The 15,935-nt window shown below is 46.2% G+C and overlaps 1 protein-coding gene across 1 annotated transcript in view; it reads left to right on the plus strand.

Moving 5' to 3' along the window:
- Positions 1-15,437, plus strand: part of LOC121278866 (protein SSXT-like) — a 61,724-nt gene extending 46,287 nt beyond the window's left edge. The window contains exons 5-9 of the mRNA XM_041189323.1: positions 1,554-1,769; positions 5,096-5,260; positions 7,150-7,251; positions 9,546-9,553; positions 15,309-15,437. Of these exons, the coding sequence (XP_041045257.1) occupies positions 1,554-1,769; positions 5,096-5,260; positions 7,150-7,251; positions 9,546-9,553; positions 15,309-15,437 (620 nt within the window). The remainder of the gene's footprint in view (positions 1-1,553; positions 1,770-5,095; positions 5,261-7,149; positions 7,252-9,545; positions 9,554-15,308) is intronic.
- The last annotated feature ends 498 nt before the right edge of the window (positions 15,438-15,935 follow it).

The following is a 15,935-nucleotide window of genomic DNA, read 5'->3' on the forward strand; positions in this document are numbered from 1 at the left end:
ACTGGAATATTGCAGCAGGCCAAGGACGGACATGTGGGCAAGAGAGCAGGGTGGAGTGTTGAAATGGCAAGTGACAGGGAGGTCTGGGTAATGCTTGCGGACAGACCGAAGGTGTTCTGCAAAGCGGTCACCCAGTCTGCGTTTGGTCTCTGCAATGTAGAGGAGACCACATTGGGAGTAACGAATGCAGTAGACTAAATTGAGGGAAGTGCAAGTGAAATGCTGCTTCACTTGAAAGGAGTGTTTGGGCCCTTGGACGGTGAGGAGAGCGGAAGTGAAGGGGCAGGTGTTGCATCTTCTGAGGTTGCATGGGGAGGTGCCGGGGGAGGGGGTTGAGGTGTAGGGGGTGATGGAGGAGTGGACCAGGGTGTCCCGGAGGGAACGATCCCTGTGGAATGCCGCCGGTGGGGGGGGAGGGTGAAGGGAAGATGCATTTGGTGGTGGCATCATGGCTGGGGTTGGCGGAAATGGCGGAGGATGATCCTTTGAATGTGGAGGCTGGTGGGGTGATAAGTGAGGACAAGGGGGACCCTATCATGTTTCTGGGAGGGAGAGGAAGGTGTGAAGGAGGAGATGAACCACAGATAACTCCCCTGTTCTTCAAAATAGTTCCAATGGGATCCAATGAGAGGGCAGATGGGGACTTGGTTTAATATCTCATCGCAAACTTGGCACGTCCAACAGTGCAGCACTCCCTCAGTACTGCACTGGATAGTCAGCCTCAATTTTTGTGCTCATGCCCCTGGATTGAGGCTTGAACCCACAACCTTCCTTTTTTAAATTCCTTCACAGGATGTGGGCTTCGCTGGCTGGGCCAGCGTTTCTTGGCCATTCCTAATTGCCCTTGAGAAGGTGGTGGTGAGCTGCCTTCTTGAACCGCTGCAGTCCATGTGGTGTAGGTACACCCACTGTGCTGTTAGGGAGGGAGTTCCAGGATTTTGACCCAGAGACAGTGAAGGAACGGCGATATATTTCCAAGTCAGGATGGTGAGTGACTTGGAGGGGAACTTCCAGGTGGTGGTGTTCCCATCTATCTGCTGCCTCTGTCCTTCTAAGTGGTAGAGGTTGCGGCTTTGGAAGGCTCTGTTGTAGGTGGGTTGCTGCAGTGCCTCTTGTAGCTGAACACACTGCTGCTACTGTGCGTCGGTGGTGGAGGGAGTGAATGTTGAAGATGGTGGATGTGGTGGATGTTTCGAAGAGGAGCAGAGGAGGTCTCTCTGGTGTCCTGGCCAATGTTTATCCCTCCGTCAACATCTCGAAAACAGATGTTCCGGTCATTACCCCGTTGCTGCTTGTGGGAGCTTGCTGTGCAAAAATCAGCTGCTATGTTTCCTACCTTACAACAGTGACCACACTTTAAGAGTACTTCATGGGCTGTAAAGCACTTTGAGGTGTCATGCGGTCATGAAAAATGCTACGTCTTGATGTATTTTTCTCTGACGGTGAAATATCCTGTGCACTCCGGTGCAAACACATTACCCTTGAGGAGAGGGGAGGGAATAATAATAATTTGGGTTTCTGTGTGACCTGTTTGTTTCTCCCAAATTTACCAGGTCCAAATCACATGCCAGTGCAAGGACCAGGACAGCCTAGCATGGCGAATGCCTCGGTGAACATGCCAACGAGTAGCCATGGCTCCATGGGAGGCTACAGCCATTCAGTACCATCTTCACAGGGCATGCCAGCGCAAAACCAGATGAGTATGAACCCGGGGCAGTCGATGGGCAACTACGGCCCCCGAGCGAACATGAACATGCAACCAAACCAAGGTAATTAAAACTCTCGTGCAATCCACTTAGCGCCAACAGCAACTCGCGTTTATATAGCACCCTTCGATGCAGTTAAAACATCCCGGTGCTCTTCACAGGAACAAGATTATTAAGCAACTGGGGCGCACCGGGTGATATTAGGATAGGAGATCGCAAACTTGTTCATTGGGGTAGCTTTAAAAGCGGTGGGGGGGGTGTGCGGGGGGGCGGGTGGAGAAAGGGGTTTAGGGAGAGAATTCCAAGTCAGCTGAAGACATTGCCATCAAGGGTAGGGCAATAGAAATCAGGGATGGTCAAAAGGCCTGAATGTGGTAAAACGCGGAGATCTCCGGAGGGCTGTGAGGCTAGAGGAGATTGCAGAGATAGGGAAGGGAGAGGCCATGGAGGGATTTGGGAAAACTCCTGCTTCTAATTTGTATATCCTGCATAAATTTTAAAATCGGTGTGTTGGCAGAGGGGAACCAGCGTAGATCGGTGAGCACACTAGGTCATCGAGGAATGTGATGTGGTGTGAATTGGGATTCAGGCGGCAGGATAGCATTGAATCGTGGAGAACAAAAGGAGGAATTAGGGGTTTCAGCAGCAGATGAGCTGGGGCTGCTGTCTCCGAGTCAGAAGGTTATGGGTCGTTACTTGAGCACAAGTTCCAGGCTGATGTCCCAGTGCGCGACTGGGGGAGTGCTGCACTGTTGGAGTTGTTGTTCTTTCAGATGAGACATTAAACCGACATCCCGGTGGCCATCTTGGGTGTGTGTAAAAGATCCCCCATGGCGCCGTTTTGAAGAAAGGGAGTCCTGTGATTAAAACACACAATGCTGGAAAAACCCAGCAGGTCTGGCAGTGTCTGTGGAGAGAGAAACAGAGTTAACGTTTCCTGTCATTGACCTTTCATCAGGACTGAAATAAGGTGCTTTAGGAGGCACTATCTGGAAAGGTCTGCATTTGTACAGCTGGAAGAGACCAAGCAGTCGAGAGAACTGGAAGTGACATGAGGAAACATCGGGTTCTTGTGATCTACAACAATACACTGCCTGAACGGGTGGTAGAAGTTGGTTCAGTGGAAGCATTTACGTGGGGTGGAGGCAGATTCAACTGAGGCATTCGAGAGGGAGTTGGATTATTATCTGAAAAGGGAGAATGTGCAGGGCCGCAGGGAGAAGGCGGGGGGAGCGGCACTTGGTGAATTGCCCCTTCGGAGAGTGGCGCAGGCATGACAAGCCGATTTCTATGTTAGAACAATCACGTGACTTTGAGAATTGGATAAATGCTTGAAGGCAACGCAGTTATGGGGCTATGAGGAAAGAGAAGCAGGGAGTGGGGTTAATTGCATAGGTCTCCCGGGGAGCTGGCAAAGAAATGATGGACCAAATGGCCTCTTTTTTTTTTCTATTTATTCATGGACGTCACTGGAAAGGTCAGTATTTGTTGCCTGCCCCTAATTGCCCTTGAGCTGAGTGGCTTGCGAGGCCAGTTAAGAGTCAACCACGTTGCTGTGGGTCTGGAGTCACATGTAGGCCAGACCAGGTAAGGACAGCAGATTTCCTTCCCTGAAGGACATTAGTGAACCAGATGGGTTTTTGCGACCATCTGACAGTTTCACAGTCACTTGTACTGAGGCTAGCTTTTTATTCCAGGTTCAGTTAATTAATTTTGTTTAATTATTTATTTAATGAACCCTTCTGGGCTGACATTCCTTGCCACAGAAGTGCCAGGCAATGACCATCTCCAACAAAAGGGAAACTAACTATCGCCCCTTGACGTTCAACGATATTACTATTGCTGAATTCCCCACTATCAACATCCTGGGGGTTACCATTGACCAGAAACTGAACTGGACTAGCCTTATAAATACTGTGGCTACAAGAGCAGGTCAGAGGCTAGGAACCCTACAATGAGTAACTCACCTCCTGACTCCCCAAAGCCTGTCCACCATCTACAAGGCAGAAGCCAATAATGTAATGGAATACTCTCCACTTGCCTGGATGAATGCAGCTCTAACAACACTCAAGAAGCTTAACACCATCCAGGGCAAAGCAGCCTGCTTCATTGGCATCCCATCCATAAACAGTCAGTCCCTCCACCACTGATGCACAGTAGCAGCAGTGTGTGTACCATCTACAAGATGCACAGCAGCAACTCACCAAGGCTCCCTCGTTAGCACCTTCCAAACCCACGACCACTACCACCTAGAAGGACAAGGGCAGCAGATAGATGGGAACACCACCACCTGGAAGTTCCCCTCCAAGTCACTCACCATCCTGACTTGGAAATATATCACCGTTCCTTCACTGTGGCTGGGTCAAAATCCTGGAACTCCGTCCCTAACAGCGCTGTGGGTGTACCTACACCACACGGACTGCAGCGGTTCAAGAAGGCAGCTCGCCACCACCTTCTCAAGGGCAATTAGGGATGGCCTAGCCAGCGATGCCCACATCCCATTGATGAATAAAAAAAGAAAAGTGAATTTAAATTCCTTGGCTGCCGTGGTGGCTTTTGAACCTGTGTCTCCAGGTCACTTGTCCCAGGCCTCTGGATTAATTGTCCAACAACATTCCCACGAGCCCCCTGTCCCTCCTGCGCTGTATCATTCCCTTCTCAGGATATGGAACTTGAAACTCTTCCCTGAACAACCTGGAGTACACAATTGCTTAACTTGCTTCAGTACCAGTTCCCCAGTTATTGAGGAGCTTTGATTGAGTAACTAAGGAGAAAATGCTTTCACTGGCAAGGGAATCGGGTTAAAATAATTGGCAAAAAAAAGCCAAGGGATGGGGAATAGAAATCAATTTTTTTCTTTTACACAGTTGTTGTGACCTGGAACACTCGGCCTGAAAGGGCGGTGGAAGCAGATTCAGTAGTAGTTCACAAAAAGGAACCGGTTAAAGACTTGAAAACGAGGGAAATCGCCAACAAATCCAACCAGTAATTCAGGAGAAACTTCTCGACCTAGAGTGTGATGAGAGTGTTGAACTGACTACCACAGGCAGTTGTTGAGGCGATTGGCTTATATAAAGGAAGCTGGGGAAGTGTATGAGGAAGGAAGGAGTAGAAGGATATGCTGATGGGGTGAGATGAAGAGGGGTGGAAGGAGGCTTGTGTGGAACAGGAACACCATGGACCAGCTGGGCCGAATGGCCTGTTCCTGTGCAGCAGATTCAAGGTAATTTGCAGGGGCGATGGGGACAGAGCCGGGGAGCGGCCCCCCTTTATTTTTTTTAGAAAAGAGCTAGCATGGCTCTGAAGGGCCGAGTGTCCGCCGCCGCCTCCTGCACTGTAAGGTGGTAGATGTGGCGGACCGTCTTTAACGATGACTGTGTACCTTCCAGGTCCCATGATGCATCAGCAACCATCTGCCTCGCAGTACAACATGCCCCAGGGAGGGGGCCAGCATTATCCCAACCAGCCACCCATGGCCATGATGAATCCAGTTAACCAAGCAAATCACATGATGGGACAGAGACAGATGCCTCCATACAGACCAGCTCAGCAAGGTGAGTTCGACAAGAAATGTTACACCGGGTATTGTAACAGCATGGCCGCTTACCGGCTTCAGTCTGTTCCAACGGATTGATCAGAGTACGCCCGTGTCCATGTGCGTGAGCCTGTTGCCTGTGTGTGTGTATTATTGAATAATTCATACTGCAAATGCATTACGGAAAGCGTTTCTTGAAATCCCAGTGGTAATTAGCTCTCAGCTGTTAGATTTGCACTTTTCCACACCAATTGTGAACTCACGGCCACAGCTGTTGTGTGTTTATGATTGTGTTGAAACCTTGTCCTTCATTTGTCACATCAGCGCTTAGCTGATGTCACTGATGAGCCTTCAACCTATCTTTATTATCATTTATTGCTTTGGGGCAATTTAAATCATGGAATAAGTGGTGATGTTTCCATTTGAAGTTTGCCGGTACAGGTCTCCGGAACAAATCCAATTGGGAATTCAGGAGAAACTTCTCACCCAGAGAGTGGTGAAAATGGGAAACTCACTACCACAGGGAGTGGTTGAGGTGAATAATATATATGCATTTAAGGGGAATCTGTATGAGACAACCTCCCCAAAGTGAGTCATTTTTCCCTGCCACAAATCTTTAATGTGTTCACTCCTCCCCCACACCCTCACTGCTCTTCCAAACTGAGTAAATGAAAAGATTCAGTTTTTGAAAGTTTAACTTTGTCATAGTTGACAATAGTCTTTTCAGACATCCAAGCAATCGTTAAAACCAGCAATACTGTAGTCTCCTGTGGAGCTACTGTATAACTATGGACAAGAGAGAATTTAACCATCGCCCCTTGATGTTCAATGGCATTACCATCACTCAATCCTCCACGATCAACATCCTGGGGGTTACCATTGCCCAGAAACTGAACTGGACTGGCCATACAAATACTCTGGCTACAAGAGCAGATCAGAGGCTAGGAATCCTGCAATGAGTAACTCACCTCCTGTCCACCGATAACAAGGCACAAGTCAGGAGTGTGATGGAATACTCCCCACTTGCCTGGATGAGAGCAGTTCCAACAACACTCAAGAAACTTGACACCATTCAGGACAAAGCAGACTGTTTGATTGGCACCCCATCCACAAACATTCACTCCCTCCACCACCAATGTAGATTGGCAGTAGTGTGTACCATCTACAAGATGCACTGCAGCAACTCACCAAGGCTCCTTCAGCAGCACCTTCCAAACCCACAACCTCTACCATCTAGAAGGTCAAGGGCAGCAGATACATGGGAACACCACCACCTGGAAGTTCCCCTCCAAGCCACTCACCATCCTGACTTGGAAATATATCACCATTCCTTCACTGTCACTGGACCAAAATCCTGAAGCTCCCTCCTTAACAGCACTGTGGGTACACCCACGCCCTATGGGCTGCAGCGATTCAAGAAGGCAGCTCACCACCACCTTCTTAAGGGCAATGAATGCTGGTCTAGCCAGCAAAGCCCACATCCCTTGATCAACGTTTAAAGGATTGAAGCAATTAGGACTTTTTAAAGGGGTCAAGTCTCATAGGGATGTTTCGTAATAAAACTACCCAATGCAGATTAAGAATGTGTAATAAAATTGTTTGCTTGCTTGTTTCTTCATGTGAAAATCCCCCTCCTCCTAACGCGCGATCTGATGTGTGCTTTTTCTCAAAACCAGCAATTGTGTATCTGTGAAAGCCAGGACTATTTGATGCAAATCAAGAGGTTGTTTGCTATTTATATTCTGAAGAAAGCATCCTTTGAATGTGCACCTGTCGTGTACACAGTATACCAAGTTTCATTTTTACCAGCTCACTCTACCTGTGTGTTTTTGTATATATTCATCACATTTATAAAGAAATACCAAACAGCAAAGGCCACACTTAACACGAGACTGTTCCTATTTCCAGGTCCTCTTCAGCAATATGCAGGGCAGGAAGAATACTACAATGAGCAGTTCAATCATGGGCAGGGTACCCCAGAGAGCATGAACCAGCAGTATTATTCTGATGGTAATATTTGCCTATAACTTTTTATTCGGTGTTTTTTTTTTCTCTTGCTGTGTCCTGTTGCATACGCGCAGGGAATGCTAGGGTCTAATCTCCAGACTGCTCTTTGCTTTTACTGTTGGGCTAGTTTCAGTGGTAGGAGATTGACAGCTGAGGTTTTTGATGAGGATAGTCAGAGATGCTTTCAGCTTGGTCTGACAGACTATGTGGGATGTCACAACAGAGAAATGGGCTCCACGTGAGCCTCTCCAAGCTCATCTCTCACCTGAATCACCTGACTGAAGCATATAAGATGAGGGGTCTTAACAGGGTGAATGCGGAGAGGATATTTCTTCTTGTGGGAGAATCTAGAGCTCGGGGTCGCTTTTTAAAAATGAGGGGTCGCCCGATTTAAGACAGAGATGAGGAAAAAAATTTTTGAGGGGTTGTGAGACTTTTGGATTTCTCTTCCTCAAAAGGTGATTGAGGCATATTCTTTGAATATTTTTAAGATAGATTCTTGACAAGCAAGAGGGTGAAAGGTTATTGGGGGTAGGCAGAAATGTGGAGTTCAGGTTAAAATTAGATCAACCATGATCTTATAGAATGGCAGAGCAGTTTTGAGGCATCGAATGGTCTACTCCTGCTCCCAATGGTGAGAGTGACTGCCCTTGACATCAAGGCAGCATTTGACCGAGTGTGGCATCAAGGAGCCCTGGTAAAACTGGAGTCAATGGGAATCGGGGGGGGAAACTCTCCACTGGTTGGAGTCATACCTAGCACAAAGGAAGATGGTTGTAGTTGTTGGAAGTGACTCATCTCAGTTCCAGGACATCAATGCAGGCATTCCTCAGGGTAGTGTCCTTGGCCCAACCATCTTCAGCTGCTTCATCAATGACCTTCCTTCCATCATAAGGTCAAAATTGGCGACGTTTGCTGCAATATTCAGCACCATTCGCGACTTCCCAGATACTGAAGCAGTCCATATCCAAATGCAGCAAGACCTGGACAATATCCAGACTTGGGCTGACAAGTGGCAAGTAACATTTGTGCCACACAAGTGCCAGGCAATGACCATCTCCCACAAGAGAGAATATAACCATCGCCCCTTGACATTCAATGGCATTACCGTTGCTGAATTCCCCACTATCAACATCCTGGGGATTACCATTGACCAGAAACTGAACTGGACTAGCCATATAAATACTGTGGCTACAAGAGCAGGTCAGAGGCTAGGAATTCTGCGGCAATTAACTCACCTCCTGACTCCTCAAAGCCTGTCCACCATCTACAAGGCTCAAGTCAAGAGTGTGATGAAACAATTTCCACTTGCCTGGATAAGTGCAGCCCCAACAACACTGAGGAAGCTTGATACTATCCAGGACAAAGCAGCCCACTTGACTGGCACCACATCCACAAACATTCACTCCCTCCATCATCGATGCAGAGTGGCAGCAGTGTGTGCCGTCAACAAGATGCACTGCAGGAACTCACCAAGGCTCCTTAGATAGCACCTTCCAAATCCATGACCACTACCATCTAGAAGGACAAGGGCAGCAGATAGATGGGAACACCACCGCCTGGAAGTTCCCCTCCAAGCCACACACCATCCTGACTTGGAAATATATCGGCTGTTCCTTCACTGTCGCTGGGTCAAAATCCTGGAACTCCCTCCCTAACAGCACTGTGGGTGTACCTACACCACAGGGACTGCAGCAGTTCAAGAAGGCAGCTCACCACCACCTTCTCAAGGGGCAATTAGGGACAGGCCTAGCCCACATCCCATGAAGGAATAAAATAAATAAATTTGTATGTTCACACGCTCTCTCTGTCCGCATATTCTCATTCTTTTCTCCCTCTCATATTTTAAATATGCTAATGTACACTGAAGTTTTTTAAAAAGAGCTTCATTTAAGAGAGCTTCAAATTGGAAGGATTTCTAAGTAATGTAGAGCAGGTTGGATGACTTCCATGCAGTTTAAGTAAATTCCAATTTTTGGGGCTGGAGTGGTAATAAATCACTTGCTAGCTATGATCAACATTGGAACAATTTTGCAAGGAAACAAGTCTCTTTCAGATTAATGAACTCTTTTAATGGAGTAAATAAGGAGGAGCTGTTTCCACTGTTTGGAAGATCAGTAACCTGAGGAGACACGTTTAAGGTGATCGACAAAGGAACCAGAGGGGGAGATTAGGAGAATTTTGCTTTTCGCACAGTGAGTTGCGATCTGGAACTCGCAGCCTGAAGGGGCGGTGGAAGCAGATTCAATGGTAACTTTCAAAAGCAAATTGTGATAAATAATTGAAAATATTTGCAGGCTATGAGGTAAGAGCAGGGAGAGTGAGATTAATGGGGATTGCTCTTTCAAAGAGCCAGCACATACAATGGGCTGAATGGCCTCCTTCTGCGTTGTGTGATTTTACGATTCTGAGTGACATGCGCAAATACTTCTGAAGTTTCTCAATGTTTTATGTCCTGTTTGAGCCTCTTCATCTTACCAGGTAGATCCTCACTCCACAGGCTGATAGGGAAATGAAGGGAAGAAAATTCTTCTAAATTCCTTATTGGAATTATTGGTGACTATCTTATATTTGTGTTTATCATAACTTTGGTCTCTTTGATCTAGCAGCGATCTAACTGACCACTAGTACTGGTGTCACAGAATTCCTCCCTATTAAGAGAAACAAAGTGTAGACAAATAGAAAATCCTAACACACAGGACACCGTCCTGGCATTTCTGTGGCTTGTATCTGGTTTGTGGATTCCTGTCCCAGCCTAACACAGGACTGTTATTATTTTAATGTCAGGATTACTCACTTCAGAATAAAGCACTTCGGTTTTTCCACTAAATCATGAAATGTCGTCTCCCTTGACCATCCCTCACAAGTTGGCAGATTTTGGGTATATCATATTGTATCATATTGAGGCAATGCGCTCTTTCCTCCTTCATGCTTTTGATGTAACTGACAGTATCCAAAGTTGCGAGCGGGAAAGTCTAATATTCCCTGGTGTTTGTTACCACCTCTTGTCACTTGTGCCCTGCACAGTTCAGGTAGGTAGGTTGTGAATTGAACGTACAGAACTACAGGTGGCAAAATCAACCCTGAAAGTCAACATGGAGAATGTAACAATTGCTGCATCTCTCCCTGTTCTTTTCCTACATAATTTAAGTGAGTTATTTGTCTTTTTTTTGCAGTGCATTGGTAGATTTTTCCTGATAAACTTGCAGCATAATCCAAGCCACTGTTGTTCATTACTCGTGGAATTGCAATCAGAATCGCCAGAAGGAATTCCAATATATCAGCAAAAATACTAGAATTCCATGTCATGAAATTTCACTTATTCAGTCAACATAAATCAGCCAATGAAGTAATTTTTTTGGAAGTTTAGGAAGCGGGGCAGCCAATTTGCACATAGCAAGCTCGCGCAAACATAATATAACAATAACCTAAGTAATTTGTTTTGTGGTGTTAGTCGAGAGATAAATGTTGGCCAAGGTACCACATATAATTAGGAGAGTCTTTTACTTAAACTCCATGCATCATTTGTTGGATAGGTTGGGGTTATTTTCCTTAGAACAAAGAAGGCTGAGAGGTGACTTGATTGAGGTGTACAAAATTATGAAGGGAATAGATAAAGCGGACAGGATAAAATTGTTTCCCGTGATGGAGAATTCTAGAACCAGGGGCCGTAGATTCAAGATAGGTGGCAGGAGGTGTAGGGGGGAAATGAGGAAGAACTTTTTTTACGCAGAGGGTAGTGGGTGTCTAGAATTCGCTGCCCAAGTTGGTGCTGGAGGCAGAAACTTCAAACTCTTTTAAAAAGTACCTGGATTTGCACCTTGAGTGCTGTAAGCTGCAGGGCTATGGGCCGGGTGCAGGAAGATGGGATTAGCAAGGGCACCTGGGGTGTCCTTGGGCTGGCATGGACAAGATGGGCCGAATTGCCTCCTTCTGTGCTGTAACTTTTCTATGGTTGTGGAGGGATTCTGAACCCCTGGTTGTTATGGGAACAGCCTGGCCAAATGTTCATTTGTGAGACTACTTTAATGCGATATGGTCAGAACAAGTCCATTAAATTTTCAGATAAGCTGAGCAATAAACTCAGGCAGTGACTCACAGTGTAACACGGGCTATATATATCCTGCATTACGTCTGGACAGGGAGCACAAGATGACTTTCTCCTCTTGAAGCTTCTGACCTTTAGGCTCTTCACTATTTCTCTCTCTCTTATCTCTCTCTCTCATCTCTCTTTTCTCTCTCTCTCTTTCTCTCTCTTTCTCTTATCTCTTGTTTGTTCTTCTCTTGCACTTTTGTCTCTAGATTCCTCCACCGCACAGAGACAAAGTCAGGGCCTCTTTTATCCGGGCTCTTATCCAATTAACTCCTCCCTCACCCCAATCATCTTCAGCCCCATGTTTCAGCGTACTGTCCTTGGCCAATCAGGTATCTTTCCTGTGACCGTCACACCATGGCATAATGTTTTTCACAACCATCTCTGTTCCACTGTCTCTGATCTCAAAGCTTCAAGGTCTTGCATCTTAGAGGGGCCGAGACATTCCCCAATCCTTTGTTTGTATATGCACCAGCAATTCCCACAGACAGCCTCAAGGCCTTGGCTTTTTGCTGCAAGTGTGCTCTTTCATACTTGATACAGTTGTCCCTTGGCCCCGGTACCTTGGCATCTTTTCTACATCATGTCCTACTTCTACGTTTTCCCACTTTCTCACCGAGCCAAGTTTCTAATTAAGTTAGCTTTTAATCATTTTGGTTGGTAGATGATGGTGTGGTGGGCTATGTGTTATGATGTGGTAGGTGGTATTTGCCAGGCTGACCAAATCCCATAAGGGAAACTTGGTCAGTATACCACGACGCTTTTGCAATTTGTATTTATTATGGGAAGGCTTGTGTACTGAAGTCAGAAGTAAAGAGATCACTGCCACTTTTAGAGATTTTAAACATTGTCCAATTTGTTTAGAGGAAAGTGAATTTCAGAATCCTTCATTTCTACCTCCATTTACCACTACTAATACCTCCTTTTGGTTATCTTCCCTGTCAATTAAAGTTCTGTTGAAGAGTCATGCGGACTCAAAACGTTAACTGTGCTCCTATCCGCAGATACTGCCAGACCTGCTGAGTTTTTCCAGGTATTTTTGTTTTTGTTACCTTTTTAAACATATTTGCATGACACATCTTCTGCTTCTATCTTCTATCTGGAGCATTTATTAAATAATTTGCTTCACTCAGTCTCTTTTTTTCAATCCAGTACGAACCACTGAACCTTGCCTTTAATGGTTCGCCTGACACTGGAAACATGACTAACATCACCTTTTCAGCAACAAACCTACAAGCTTTTGCCCTCTTATTTGCATTTCTCCCTATCACCTGCCGTGATATCTTTAGATGTTCCTCAGCTACCTCACATGCTTTGTTCAATCTTTCTCTGAATTTTGTCACAATCCAGGAGAGTAAGTTCTGAGCTCTGACCCACTGGTTTCTCCTGAATCAGCTTCAGTGGCCCCCTTACCTGACCATAGACTAATTCAAAAGGACTAAATCCTGTCAATTTGTTAGGGCCATCCCTAATAGCAAATAACAAGAATGGAATCCATTGATCCCAGTCCTGTGGGTGGTCTTGACTATATGCCCTCATCACAGTCTTTAAACTCAGTTTTTTTTTTTATTCATTCGTGGGATGTGGGCTTCGCTGGCTGGGCCAGCATTTATTGCCCATCTCTAGTTGCCCTTGAGAAGGTGGTGGTGAGCTGCCTTCTTGAACCGCTGCAGTCCATGTGGTGTAGGTGCACCCACAGTGCTGTTAGGGAGGGAGCTCCAGGATTTTGACCCAGCAACAGTGAAGGAATGGCGATATATTTCCAAGTCAGGATGGTGAGTGGCTTGGAGGGGAACTTCCAGATGGTGGTGTTCCCATCTATCTGCTGCTCTTGTCCTTCTAGGTGGTAGTGGTCGTGAGTTTGGAAGGTGCAGTTTAAGGAGGCTTGGTGAGTTGCTGCAGTGCATCTTGTAGATGGTACACATTGCTGCTACTGTGCATCGGTGGTGGAGGGAGTGAATGTTTGTGGATGGGGTGCCAATCAAGCGTGTGCTTTATCCTGGATGGTGTCAAGCTTCTTGAGTGTTGTGGGAGCAGCACTTATCTAAGCAAATGAGGAGTATTCCATCACACTCCTGACTTGTGCCTTGTGGATGGTGGACAGGCTTTGGGGAGTCAGGAGGCGAGTTACTCGTCACAGGATTCCTGGCCTTTGACCTGCTCTTGTAGCCACAGTATTTATATCACTAGTCCAGTTCAGTTTCTGGTCAATGGTAACCCCCAGGATGTTGATAGTGGGGGATTCAGTGATGGTAATGCCATCAAACCTCAAGGGGCGATGGTTGGATTCTCTCTTGTTGGAGATGGTCATTGCCTGACACTTCTGTGGTGCGAATGTTACTTGCCTTTTGTCAGCCCAAGCCTGGATATCGTCCAGGTCTTGCTGTATTTGGACATGGACTGCTTCAGTATCTGAGGAGTTGTGAATGGTGCTGAACATTGTGCAATCATCAGTGAACATCCCCATTTCTGACCTCTGACCTTATGATGGAAGGAAGGTCAATGATGAAGCAGCTGAAGGTGGTTGGACTAAGGACACTACCCTGAGGAACTCTTGCAGTGATGTCCTGGAGCTGAGATGACTGACCTCCAACAAGCACAACCATCTTCCTTTGTGCTAGGTTTGACCAGTGGAGAGTTTTCCCCCGATTCCCATTGACTCCAGTTTTGCTCGGGCTCCTTGATGCCACACTCGGTCAAATGCAGCCTTGATGTCAAGGGCAGTCACTCTCACCTCACCTCGGGAGTTCAGCTCTCTTGTCCATGTATGAACCAAGGCTGTAATGAGGTCAGGAGCTGAGTGGCCCTGGTGGAACCCAAACTGGGTGTCAGTGAGCAGGTTATTGCCAAGCATATGCCGTTTGATAGTACTGTTGATGGCCCCTTCCATTACTTTACTGATGATTGAGAGTAGACTGATGGGGCGGTAATTGGCCGGGTTGAATTTGTTCTGCTTTTTGTGTACAGGACATACCTGGGCAATTGTTCACACAGCTGGGTAGATGCCAGTGTTGTGGCTGTACTGGAACAGCTTGGCTAGGGGCACAGCAAGCTCTGGAGCACAAGTCTTCAGTGCTATTGCCGGAATGTTGTCAGGGCCCATAGACTTTGCAGTATCTAGTGCCTTCAGCCGTTTCTGGATATCATGAGGAGCACCTTGTGATTCAGGGTAATAAACTGAGGACTTAAACTGTTTTATTCCCAGGCTGTTCATTACTTCCTTAAATAGCTATGATGTGAAATTTGAACCCTGATCCGGCTGTGTTTCTTTTGGTAACCCATACCTTGTAAAGAATTTGGTCAACTCCTCTACAACCGTCCTTTGCTGTAACATTTCGTAAAAGTATCACTTCCGGAATTCTAGTGGACACATCCATGATTGTCAACAGGTACTGATTTCCACTTTTAGTTTTAGGGCGGAACCCTACATAATCAATCAGGACCCTAGTAAAAGGTTCCCCAAATGCTGGAATCGGAATTAAAGGTGCAAGTTTAATTACTGCTCAAGGTTTCCCTATCACCTGACATGTTTGACAGATTTTGACTAAATCTTTATGCAGTCCAGGCCAATAGAAATGTTTTTGAATTTTAGCTGAGTTTTCCTAATTCCTAAATGTCCAGCTGTTGGAATTTCATAAGCCAATCTTAATATTTAATTTCTGTATCCAGATGATATTACTATTTCACGTACTACCACCCACTTTTCATCTGCTGGAACATGAGGTCTTCACTTCCTCATTAATACTTTCTGTTTAAGGTAATAACAGTCTGGAATACATTCTGCCTCTGTTTCAGAATAAGCTGTCTAGTATAACTGCTTCATTCATGGATCTTTCTGCTGTAACACTACTAGTTTCTCTGAACTCAACATTTCAGCCTCACTCTCTCCTACCTCCTCTTCCCGAACAATCTTTTCAAGGACAGTTCCAGTTAACTGGAGGTCAACATCCTTTTCTTTGTCTCTTAGATTCTTCCTCTTCCTGTTTCAACCTGTGAGCTCGTGACCTTGTTACTACACAACCTGGAAACAATCCAGGATGTGCTTTCTGCAACATCTCTGTTGATTGCGTCTCCACAGGCTGCTCGGCTACAGTAGGCATCACCAACCTCTGTGACCACCCCCCGCCCCCCAGCCCTATCCTTTCCCAGGATAAATTGAACCCCTGCAATGGGCATTTTTTTCCCTCTACTCCAACAATCACCACTCCTGCTTTCAACCTGCTTTTTAAATTTACTTTGCTCAGTGGAATATGTTGAGTGTCTCCTTGAATCCCACTTGTGAATACTCTTTCCTGCAATACCCACTCTGGACAACAAAATATCACTAAGGACTGACTGGTCCCTGTGCCCATTAAAATGTTGCTATCTTTGCCTGCTCTAGATGGATAGACTTTCCCTTCGCATTTAAAATCTTTAAATATTTCTGTAGCCGGCCCTTCAGAACTCCCTTGGGTAAGTTGCAAACACGTTCCCACTTCTTTGGCTACCACTGACCCTTCCTGCTCCGCCTGTCCACAAACCACTTTTTTTTCCCTGCCTCTGGGGTCTCCAAACCCACGGTACTCTTGTTTCCAGAACTTTCCTGAGTTCCAAT

This window comes from Carcharodon carcharias, chromosome 6 (genome assembly GCF_017639515.1).
Source record: "Carcharodon carcharias isolate sCarCar2 chromosome 6, sCarCar2.pri, whole genome shotgun sequence".
Taxonomy (NCBI): Eukaryota; Metazoa; Chordata; class Chondrichthyes; order Lamniformes; family Lamnidae; genus Carcharodon; species Carcharodon carcharias.